Raw genomic sequence first — 12,985 nt, forward strand, 5'->3', positions numbered from 1 at the left:
TTTGGGTCATATGTGCTACAGTGTGTGACTCAAAAGCTTACACTCTAACAAAAAGACAATTGATTTCAGCTCTGAGGCAAATCTCTTGCAGTGTTCTGATTAGGATATCTGAGAAGTTCGAAATCCTCTCAGCTCAACACAAGCAGAGAGGAAAACACAGCTGGGGGCACTTTGTTACGATTGCACTATTCTGCAGAATTATAGCATTCACAGAATTTCCAACACAGTGTATACAGTTGTGGCCAGAAGTTTATCAACAGTCATCATGGACATGATTGTTTTGACCTGTTCTTTATCCAAGGTGCAATGATTATACAGCATCAATCTTAAATCACTTTAAAAAGCACGGCTCAGATATATAGATACACTCACTTTAATCTTTTAATAAGTGGTGCTGAAGTTTTTACAATGTCTTCACATGGCCAAGGCCCATTAACTTCTCATTAGTGAGCACGATTGACTACAACTGGTAGTTTCTCTTTGTTGTTTGACAGCACTCATTGAATTGAATAATACTCTGAACAATGGGAAAGTTGGGAAAGAACTCAGTGAAGATCTAAGAAAGAGAAATGTAGATTAGCACAAGTTGGGAAAGTCTCTTGGATGCATTTCTGAATGACTAACGATTCCAAAAATGATCAGTTCAAACAATTGTACATAAGTACGAGTTCTACAAGATAAATCACCACTTTGACAAAGTCTGGAAAAATTGGCAAAGAAAATAGTTTTGAATGCTCAGTAAGCATCTGTGCTCAAGTTTGCCAGGAACTGGTAACCAGTGGAACACCAGCGTGACTGTCCACAGTGAAGTGAGTTTTAAATCGCCGTTAACTAAGAAGGTTCCAAGCAAGAAAGTAGCCTTTGCTGCCAAAATCAACACCTTCAAACTTAATTGAAATTTGCAGTTGCCTACATGGACAAGACAATTACATTCTGGGGAAAAGTTTCTTGGTTAGACAAGATAAAGACTGAGCTATTTGACCACAATAACAAGAGGTATATTTGGAGGAGTAAAGATGGAGCTTTCAAACAAAATAACACTTTGCCAGCTGTTTAGCATGGTGGTGGTAGCATCGTACCCTGGGGCTATTTTGTTGTCAGTGGTGCTGGAATATTGCACAAAGCAGAATAATTAAGAAGGAGGACTACCTCCAAATTCTTCAACTTCATCTCACATCAAGAGCTAAACAGTCAGGCTTTCAGCACAACTGAATGCTTCAACAGGTCAAACACACATTGGTTTTGGAATGGGCAAAGCAGACAAACACTAAACTATACAGGAATGGTCTCCCCAAACCACTCAACCCTATTGAAAACATGGTCTATGCTGGGTCAAAGCCAGGAAACCAACAAATTTAAATCACGTTGGCCAAGAAGAGTGGGGAAATATCCAGCAAGAGTCATGCTAGAATTTTGTTAATGGCTACCAAGCATCTAGTTGAGGTGCAACTTTCTAAGGTACATGTAACCAAATATTAGTGGGGTTGTAAAAATTTACTTGAACCCGTGTAGATTGGAGAAAACACAAAATTAATTCAAACTTGTGCACCAAATTCTTGTTTTTTAAAATAATTAAAGATATATAAGATGTAAACTTCTGATTGCAACTATAAATAAGAGCATGTACTAAATTGTTAATAATAAAAGACGATATTAACTGAGAGTAAAACAGCACTTGAAAGTGTCTGTGCAAAACTGTAACTACAGCATGCAATAATGAAATGCAGGTATAGCTCAGGGTATCATTGCACACAAAAACACTCCCCCTGGTCACACTCCATGTATCCTGCCTCTTTGGGTCTTTATGAGGCCTTTAACGGGGTTTATTAAAATCTCTCTGAAATGAAGAACTGCAATGAGGCGTTTATTGAGGGATGTTCTCCACTGTAAAGGTTAATAAGTTACTGCCACATGATTATGCATCTTGTATTATGAAAAGTCTCTATGTAACAACCCACTGAAGTCTGACTGTGGGATTTATTAATTTATTTATGTTTTGCCTATATTTGGTTGCATCTCTGTGTCTGTAAATGTTTCTATGCAAAACCAAATGGAGAATTTGGTATTTTAATTTTAACTGAAAACAAAGTATGTATAACTCCTCTACTAAACACACAAATGCAACTCCATTGTGCTTCTGTCTCAATTTGATAAAGTTGATAATGTGGTCAATGACAAATTTACTTTTACTTACATTTAATGGTTACAGAACTTGATTTTAAAAGAGATTCACTCTACCTTATCTAAATGTAACCTTTCGAGATGAGCGTACATGCAAACATTTGCCTGCGTTTTCACACTGATTTATAGTTCACTGCACTTCTTGTCTCTCAACACTCATACAAAGACAGCTCTATAAGAGTCATGTCATGTAATCTTTGAGATGTTTTAGGATTTAAGACACATTTGCTCATGAAAAGAGACAGTTTAATTTGACTTTATATGAAAAATTTGAGATTATGTCGCCTTTGAGTATATGCCCTGCCACTTATTCTCAAGTGTGAAAATGAATATGTGCTGATTTAATTTGAAATATTAATATTTCTGAACAAACCGTTTCTGTTCTATTTGGATAATATTAGCTTAGTATATAAACTAAATCATTTCAGGTACATTTGAATTTATCAGTCACAGAGTTTTGAGGTTTTTTTATTTTAAATAAACCCTGTCAGTAATAATCAACTTCTAAGTATGTCTCTAGAAATATGTTTTGTAGGTGCTTTTTTATGCTCCAGTGATTTAGAGGTTGACACGCTCCTTGTTGAGTGATTCACCAAACAAACAAAAATTCTTCTGAAATTGGTGAGGTACAAGGGCTGAAAATGGGTCAAACTCCAGCAAATGTCCAAAGAAAAACTTTTAAAGACTTTCAGAAGGCCTGCTCAAAACCGCTTGAAAAACAAACAAGTCTGGCTCTTCGGAAACAAAATATTTTAAAAAAAATGAGGAGTTGCTAAATTTTGCACAGTACTGTATATCATTTCTGACTTGTCGAGTCATATGGTCGTAGCAGGTACAGTACAGAAACAGACTCTGTAGCTTTGACTACTGTTATCACTGAATGTGCATATCAGATTTGCATCTAAGTATGTAACCCTTGAAGTCCTCTCCTCTTCTGCAGTAGCTATATTGTATTTAGATTATTAAGTGTAATATTATTATTGTTGGATACTAAGATTTATAGAGCACTGCATTTTCCCGGTGCTGCTTGTCCTGTGCGCTCTCCAGGAGCACCATCATGCACAGTATGTCTGGGAAATGAAATGGCTATAACATGCTTATTATTTCCCTTGACAACACATGTAGGTATCACAGTACAAAAACTTCTATCAATAGGGTTCGTATGATTCTAAGCATAATGCAATCTACCCTCCATGGTAGAGATTCATGGAAATGTTAAGTTGCCAATTAATCTAACCACATGCATGATAATCTGCACTTTTAACCACATTTAAAGAGACAGTAGTTCATTTTGATAGATGTTTCCTACTTGACACTGTCATAGCGATAGAAGTCCATTCTGGTAGATACTTTCTGCTAAAAAGAATAAGAACCCCATTTCTTTTTCTTAATCACATTTAGAAGTTGTAGTTTTAACTGACAGAATGACCTACCCTACTTTTAAAAACATAATTAAGGGAAGCTTGTCAGCTTCTCACTCTTACTGTATGTGACCTTGGTAGCTTCTAGATAATGTTTTTCAAAGGTAGTTCGTTATAAGTAAGAGGCTTAGTTCATCTGCCTTACTGTAGGAACAGGTTCTTCCATATTTCCATGTTCCATATTTCCATATGCCTCTCCATATGAATAGACATCACTCAAACTTACCGTAAGACACAAGAGTAAAGGCCCACATCTTGAAGGTCAGCAGGTCTGAACCAAATTGCGTCCTCCTCCTTGCTCATGCGCACGCCATCAAAAGAGATGGGCTCTTCAAAGTCACTGTGGCCAAGGCCAGAGCTGCGGTACCACATGAGGCTAAGGCCCACACTCTGTGCCTGGCTGTAGTTGGCTCGGATGTAACCATAGAACAGTGCGCATTTTATCCGTACCGGCTCACCCTGAAGGACCCGGTACCTCAGATAGTCCACTGACCAGTCTGTACAGCCATCCACTACAAAGAAGCAGAAAGAGAAGGAACAAGACATGCATCATTACCAAAGTGAATTTATAAAATTAGTCATAAAATCATAAATCATGCATAAGCTTTAGTACTGCAATTCCAGTATGCAGTATATTCAAAGATATATTATGTAACAACAAAGCAACACATCGGTATTTTGCATTCTCACATTGCTTTAGGACAGGAGGGTCATAAACAACAGTGTGTATTTTGAAACACTCCCTCAAATAGCTCTATTAGTAATGAGACAATAAGCTATGTATACAGTATGCAAGTATACCATTATTTCATTGTGTATGCTGAGTAGATAGTCATATAGCAGAGGACTTTTATCTCCATAGTGTGTGTGTGTATGTGTGTGTTTTTTGAAGATTGCAATTAAATTTGTTACGTCAGTGCTAGACAACTCTTCCCTCCTCACCTGCTATGTTGACATTTCTCACCCAGGGCATATGTGCTACGATGCCCTCTGCAAAGGAAGCTTTGACTATCTCATATAACCACTGTGACATTTGGAATTAACCATAAAATATCTTCATAAATGATGTCATGCACCTTCAAGTGCTGTGGGCGCACCACAGCTCCAGTGCAACTCAGTGCAAGGCTAGCTCGTTGTTGGGAATAAGCCCTTCAACACGTTTTGTCCCTTGTCCAACAGTTCTACAGCTCTGCTATCTGACTAAGTTTGTGTATATAGTGCGGTTCAGAAGAAAACAGTTTTAAAATTAAACCTAACATGTGCAGCACAGATGAGAACTGGACCTTAAAGCCTTATCTATGAAACGTATAGGGCAACTCAACTCGCAACAAAATCAAAGAAACTGGCACAGCCTACGAGGCACGCTGGTCTGTTCTACTTCTGGCAAGCACATCTCTCCTAGTTCCCAAGCTACTGGATTTTAACCTATGGCCAGCTATCCGTCTCTGACTAATTAGGTAACATTTGTTTATCCAGCAGGTGTATATTTGAAAGCATGTGTGTGCATGCGTAACCAGAGACTGAGAGAAAGAGACAGAGAGAAGTAGTGATGGTGTGGTGAGATAAAGTAATAAGAACCCTGCTGCGTGCCAGTCTGTGAGTGATACGGAGCCTCACAGGGACAGCTATGCTTGTAATTAATACTCTTAATTACCAGGGAAGTAATGTGTGTCTTTCTGTGGGCGCGCTTGTGTGTGTGTGTAGGTGTGTGTGTGTTTTTATGAGTGTGCATTCCCTATACGAATGGTTGTCTGCCTAATTATGTCAGTAATTAGCAGCGTGCTTAGCTACAAATGTGTGTGCACTTACGTACATTTGAATGTGAGAGAATTAGAAGGTGTGCGCATGCAATAAAATGTGAAGCCCTGTCTAATTATCACTCTGCCCACATGCCCTAATACATGCAAACAGGCATAACTGTACTCTCATATGTGTTTACGTACACACCTCAGAACTTCAGACTTGATTACTTTAACTGTCAAGCATCTTAATGATGAGCACAGTTAAGGTTACACAAAATCTTTTTGTTGAAGATTTCGACACACTATTAGATACTTTAATAATTCTAAAAAGCCACAAGACATTATAATTTAAAAAAAAACCAATACAAACCTCAGAGAAAAACTAAACAATAGGGTGAATTTCCTCTACGTTTGTTATGACATAAATATCATTCCACAGAAATAGAAAGTAAATCTTCTCCCTTCTCTAAATATCAATCTACTAATCAACAGGGACAGCAGAGGCTTCATTTATCCTTTTTTATGTACCTTCTACACCTCTAATGGATATGACCTCTGCATTGCTCTCACAATATCCATTTCTGCCCCCTGTGCCACAACAAAAACTGTTTACTCTAACAAGCTTGCCTGAATGAAGCAATGAAAGAAAACACTTTATTCAGAAGCTCCATGCCTGTCTTTTCCTTTCACCGTGCAGACCTGAGCTGTCTGAGAAACAAACTCCACATGCATAAAAGTATGTATATGTAAACACACACACACGCACGCACAAATACACACACACACACACACACACACACACACACACACACACACACACACAAGGAGACCTTTCATTCCTTACAGACATCCCAATGGGAGTTGTCTAATGCGGTGGCCTTTTGTGGGGGAAACCATATTTACGTCTGAGACTCAAAACGGTTTTATCAACTCAATTAGAGGCTGACATTTCCCACATCCCCACGCTGGGCCGGAAAATCAATGCTTCCCGCTGGAGGAATACTGCAGTCCCCACCTCTCACTCTCTCACACTGACAGCACCACACATATCTACACGCACATACAGAAGCTCTCTCTTTTCTTCACTGCTCTTCTGGGACGTCGCGCATTTGTACTGATTCTGTTCGGCCACTCTTAAACAAGCCCATACTGTAAAGGATCTTTCCATATGGACACATTCCCACATGACTGTCAGTCTGAAGAAAGGTGGCCTCTGCTCCTCCTTTACTGCAGTACCACGAGCTGCAGTACTCCTTTACTGGCTAGTGCTAGTCTGCTGCTGTTGCCCTAGCACTACTACAGCACATGATATAGAGGGTATAGGTATGGCTGGTGCAAGAAAATAGCAAGGGGGAGGGATGTCAAGCTGTGGGATGTGTGTCGTGTATGTGTGTGCGTCTCAAAGAAACCTTATTACATTCTGTGTTGAGGTCCAGACCTGTCCGTCTTCATGTGACACTAAAGCAAGGCAATAAATACAGACCCCTGAGCTAGAATAAATTTACTGGCACTCATGCATACACACTCCTGAAGCCACACAAACAAGCAAACGCACACTTGGAAACCAAACCCAACCTCCTAACATAAAATCACAGATTGGGCTACGTCCAACCCGAGTCAACTCCTGCTTTGTTTCTCCCATAATCAAATTCCTGTGATCCTTTCACAACATCATATGCCTCCAGTGGGCTTCCATGTCTCTCACTCGCTCTCACATTGCTCTCAGTTATCAGACTCGCTTCTCTCATCACTACCTGCTCTCTTAATGAAGTGTAATTATCAAACGTTAGGTGGGCGGCAGGGTTCTTGCAGGCCAGGAAGACATTCAGTGATCATATGTGGATAAGGATACTTAATAACTTTCTGTCTCTCTTTTCTCTTTCTCTTTTTCTCAGTTTACACCCACGCCACATGGATGACTCCATTCCTATCTCCCTATGCCCCTATGACTTGTAGCTTGGCCTGCTCGTGTTTCCCTCCTCCACTGGCGATTTGGGACTTTTTTTTCTTTATAACAATAAATAATTGCTTCGTTGTTTAACCGGTGACTGAAAAGGGAAGCAGATGACCAACAAAGTCTCCTAAATTCGCCTATATCTAAGGATAATTATGAACTACAGTATCTCTCGATGGCTTTCAGGCCCTACAAAAGTTTGTGTGTGTGTGTCTGTTTGTGTGTGTGGAGGGGGGTGGGGGGGTGTAATGGTGCATAATCTATAATAAAACATCCACTATTCTATAAACCATCCACAGGCTTTCTTCAAATGACTTAAATCTACTGTGTTGCACACATTCGTACTATAAGTCCTTTATATTCAGCTAATGGAATGAATAAATATACAGAGCAGTAAATATAGAGAAACCATTCACACATTAGTCTTTAAAATGGGCTTAGGTACCAATCACAATGTGTCCTTTAGGCTCATTACTGGGCCTTAATTCTCTATCTCCCCATCTAGCCTCCAGATTATTTAATCAAGGAACAATATAGTCAACCACTACCCGAGTCTTAACCTGTAGTGATAGAATCCCAGCTGTCTCTGTAAATCACTGACTTTGTCTTTTTAGCCAACTGTTCCTCTGCGTGTCCCTGAATGTGCCCTGAATCTGAATGCTTCTTCCAGGCTTGCCGGCCTTGAATCAGATGTATGTTAACATTGGATCTCCACATAAATAAAAAGCCCAGAATGAGGGACATACTGTGTTGGAGGGATGACATAAATGTATAACCGAAGTAATAGCAAGATATTTGCAGTTATTATCGTTCTTCTGTACACCTGCATGAATATGATTGGAAGTAATAAGTCAGATAATAGCTGAGAGCTGTGAGTAAGTGTGTTTGTGAAGCATGAATGCAGGAGCTGGTGCCAGTACACTAATGCAGTCAGTGCTCTGCTTAAAATAACACAGTCTTTTTTAATGTTGTTATGTGCGATGTTTGCTCTGATTCTTTGCTATAAAAATGTACTCTAAGAACTGAACCTCTTATAGGTAGGGGACCCACATCAGCCAGGTCTGCATATGTTAACTGTCAGCTGATTCAACTCAGAAACTCAGCAATGAGCAAAATTAGCTTCTGCCATCTGTCTTAATTATTTGGTATTTACAGAACAAGAACATCTTAAAATAATGCAGCTTGGTTTTGTTTTGATCCTCCGCTGTTGCAGTGAAACAAGCTACTTTCTAACAGCACCTCACATAGCCTCAGTTGGCATTTGCAGTACATATTGCAGTACACACCTTTCCTATTTCTGTGAATAATACAAAATTCTAAGTTTTATAAATTTGTCTGTCGGAAACTATTCCAACGTGAGCTAATTTTGCAACCTGCAATTACAAACAGATATTTTATACTGAAACCTTTGCAATTATGCAATTGAGGCCAGTACCTATAGACCCAGTGTCAACATTTTTAAACATCCCGTTGTGCAACCACTAAACACACACGGTTCCTATTATTTGTAGGAAAACCCGTCCAATTCCTTATCCCTCTCCTGCTAAAACTCCACAAAAACCTCCAGCATGGACAAATAACGTGATGTCTGCTTTTTTCTTTTCTTTTTTTTTTGCTTATCTCTCCCCCTTGTGCTGTGCCACTCTGTACTTCTCTGTCTCTAAATCGTTCTCTTTCACTAACAGTTTACCATTGTTCATTTATATGCAAATGTGAAGAAATACTGATAATTTCTCTCTTAAGATGGCGAACTGCATTTGCTCTGAAAAAAGTTAGATGAACATCACTCTTCTTTGAATAAATCTGCCTCTGTGCTCTTTCTGTCGCAACTGAATAAAAAAAACGAGTTGCAACAACAAAGATTTAATTTTAAATAAATAATCTTCTGAATTGCATATAAGGCATTGTCAACCTGTTATACACTCATTTACAGACTTCCAAAAGTCTTTCAAAATGTGAGTAATGTTCACTGGGTTCTTTCTTGAACTCCGTGACTGTAGCTAATCATTAGCTGGAGTTTAATGGGCAATGTACACATACACGAGTTGTATGTCAAAATAAATAAATCACTACATTTAACTATTAGGAGTGAAGAATGAAAATCATCATGCGATTACACACGAAGGAAAGGAATACCCAAACTGCTGATCTGCTGTAGAAATATGCAACATTTCGATTGCTTCCATGCCTCCTTTTGTTTAGATTCTTCCAACTGTGTGAAACAGTGCACATATGCAGTATATTATTATATGGAAAGACTGATTATGTAGAAGAAGATACAGGAAGAAGGATAAACAAACAAGTGATGGGTTGTAATGTGTTTGCATATGTAAAGCATGTCTGCCAGACCTACTCACAAAACGTCCAGCTGATCCAAACTCACTGTCCCCATTGCCTTTGTTATATTAGCCCAAATTTGTATGTTTGAGCAGAAAGTTAAAATGAAGTATTAAATAAGTAATTTACTTCAGATTAAGATCTTTTAAAGTCTTAGTGTTTTTGCTGAAGCTGGTAGGAGGAGAACATCAGAAAATACTCTGAGTTGGGTAAAAGCGACAGATGCATGCCAGTTTTCTAGAAACAACAGGAAGGAAGCTATTCCATTTCAGCCACAATTTACCTTGTTTACTTTTCACAGAATTATAGACCATAAATAATTAGAACTAAAATTCCATAAAACGATGAAGAAAATGTTTTCACTGTTAGTCAATCTATACCAACTGGTTGTTGTTTTTAAACCCCTTTAATCACTCTCAGCGTATGTCACATCCAGGTTTTCTTCTATCATTAATCTCCTTTATGTTTCATCAACTCTATGATTTTTCCACACTCCATCATTTAACTTGTATAAAGTTGCTACTGGGTACCAGAGAAAACCTGTTATCATCTTCCTAACAGGCTGCACCATTAGGTTCCACTTTTCGTGGACGACCCTGTAACCAATCGCAAAGAGAACTGCATGATTCACATGTTTGCGGCCACTGAACTGTGCAGCACTTAACTGATAATGATACTGAAAAAGTTAAAAAAAACAACAACAAAAAAAACTATCACCACTATCACAACTGTCCAGTTTCTTAAAATAAATATCACTACAATTCCTGATTATGTTACAAATACTGCCTTGGATCTGCAGTAACAAATGGTTCACACTTAAACTTTTTTCTTATTTTGTGGTTTTCAGTGTTTAAGGTTTAAATTTATGTGTTATAACTTATTTAGCTCATTAGATTTAGAAAATGGGCCTTTTATTCTAGCAAACATTGGAGTCTGAACATTGGAGTCTCTTTTCAAAACCACCTTAAGACTGTAAATGGCCACCATTATTGCAAACCAACCTTATGTAACCTTATATGTGACTCTGAGATAATGACCTTCCTTAATCTCTGCTGTAATATCTGAAAGCTATTATCCATTATTTGTTATTGAATTACATTTTTTCTGTGTTATTTTATACGGTTACTGTTCTGTGGAAAATTGAATACACGTTATCACAAGCATAACAGATCATCCCCAGTAAACTGAGACAATTACACAAATTAATGGACTGCTAAAAAGTGACCACACCTATACTTCACATGTCTTCACATAAGCCTAAGCAAAATATAATACTGTATGTGAAATACACTGGGTGTACCATTTTTCTGCAGCTTATTTCAGTAGTTTTTTTCTGCATGTGATAATATTTGCAATGCTTGCTCTGTAAAATGTGATGTAATACACAGCAGTGCAGCATTAAACTACTGAAGCTTCACCTGAGGACCACAGGAAGAATACAGGGAAGATAGTGAAATTAAGTAAATCTAATTTATAACAGTAGATGTTTGCATTTGCATTTATATTGGCAGAGATGTTTCAAAGGCAAGATGGATTTTTGAGAGATAAACAAAAAATAAGATCCTCAAAAATGAGATTTACCCCACAGAATCTGCTCCGAAAGAAACGGCACGCAAATACATCTGTTGATTAAATAATGACAGTAGGCTAGAATCTGAAAGTAAACATACCTACAGTATTCACTAATGTATCAAAAGTGTTTTATGGGTGAATCACAGAAACTTTCAAGTTTGCCTGAAGGTGAGTCCTGTTTCTATTGTTCATACAGAAACCAGGGTGGGTTTGTTGCCCTTGACCAAGTTCAGCACAGCTCACTCAGATCCTTTTAATAACTCTCCAATTGACTTCAAATTAACCAGAACCCTTTATAGAACAGAAATTTCCCCTGTTGTGTGCAAAAGGGTGTCACTGAGACATTAGCTTTTTGACTTTCCTCTCTCTCTCTCGCTCTCTCCCGCTCTCGCCTTTCCTCTCTCATCCTTTCTTCCTTTCTCTTGATGATAAAGGGGCTCTTTTTAAGGAGAACAGAAAGCTTGTCAGGATTTGGCCAGCTGGAGAAAGTCATTTGAGGCCCAAATTGATGTGGCCGGGACTCTCAATAGTATCTCTCCAATAGTGGGGGCAGGATAGAGGGAGATGTGGTGGCCGGGACATTGTTCCTCGTAAATGGCTCTTTATTTCATAGGCGAACTTGGGAAATGAGCAGCACCGTTCACGGTTTCTGCTGGGGGAGGACGGCCATGCGTAAAATAGAACACTAAGAAACAGGAGGCCCTAATATCTTAACAACTAAAAAGTCGGTGGCTCTCCTACATCATGTGCAGTTTTACTGGCAATGAGAACACATGCAAATAAAGTCCCTATAAGATATAAAGTCAAGGCTGTGTGTGAACACCATCCATCATGCTGACAGGGTGTGGGCAGCCCACATGGACATGAATCCATACACAGGCTGACTGACTGAGCCAGGTTCCTTGGACCATAACTAGGAAAAAAGGCCAAGGAAGAGAAGCACTTCAAATAACACAATCCTCAAATGCAAAGCTTGTGTGCAGACTTGCTTTTTTCCCTTCTGTGGGGCAGTCTTTGTGTTTGTCTATGCAGGTGTCAGTCTGCAGTGTTGTATTAAAATGCCAGTTATTTCTTCACTCTCTGTCTCTGTGTGTGTATGTGTGTGCCGGCGCTCTCCATTGTGCAGCTGTGATCCATGTGATTCAGGCTGAGCTGTCACTCTGCTAATCTTCCCCAGTAGAAATACAGCTTGGAAAATGTCATCTGAACATTCCGAATTGTGTTTACACTCGCTGCAGGTTCCATCGCTTCTAATTTGACAAGTCATTATCACCCATGCTCCTCTCCCTCTTCCCTCTTGCGGCCTGAGACACAAAAATAAAGAGGAGGTGGAAGAACGGAGGGAGCAAAACAAGGCAATAAATTCCACTCACAGACAAACAACTGTGCTCTCGGTAATCAGTTAATACAAAAACCTTAGCTAAAATGGTGAGCATTATTGTTATTTTCAGTCATTTACATCGGCTACTCGGCTTCAGATCTGTGTAAACTTCCCGTCATTCCCTAAGGCCTGTTTATATTTATACAATGCAAAAACTAGACAGAAAGCCCTGACGGAGAAGTTTCTTGGCTGTCTCGTAAAAAAGAAGCAGCTGGTGGATATGTGCGCTGGGAAAAGCACATGGCTTTCCACACCCTCAGGCCCACAGCAAAGCTAGCTTTGACAAGGGCTGCACAATGGGAATTCAGTATTAAAGAAAACAAGGTGAAAAGCCTCATACAGCAAGTCCTAGAAATAAAACAAGCAAAGACGTTGTTATTCCAACACCCCATATGAG

The 12,985-nt window shown here is 39.0% G+C and overlaps 1 protein-coding gene across 4 annotated transcripts in view; it reads right to left on the reverse strand.

Annotated features, from left to right (window-relative positions):
• The window catches only part of il1rapl1a (interleukin 1 receptor accessory protein-like 1a), a 168,637-nt gene that overhangs the window by 96,198 nt on the left and 59,454 nt on the right, over nt 1-12,985 (reverse strand). For all 4 annotated transcript variants that reach the window (XM_063499033.1, XM_063499031.1, XM_063499032.1 and 1 more), the window contains exon 3: nt 3,829-4,114. In XM_063499033.1, the coding sequence (XP_063355103.1) occupies nt 3,829-4,114 (286 nt within the window). The remainder of the gene's footprint in view (nt 1-3,828; nt 4,115-12,985) is intronic.

The sequence above is a fragment of the Pelmatolapia mariae genome, linkage group LG16_19 (genome assembly GCF_036321145.2).
Source record: "Pelmatolapia mariae isolate MD_Pm_ZW linkage group LG16_19, Pm_UMD_F_2, whole genome shotgun sequence".
NCBI lineage: Eukaryota > Metazoa > Chordata > Actinopteri > Cichliformes > Cichlidae > Pelmatolapia > Pelmatolapia mariae.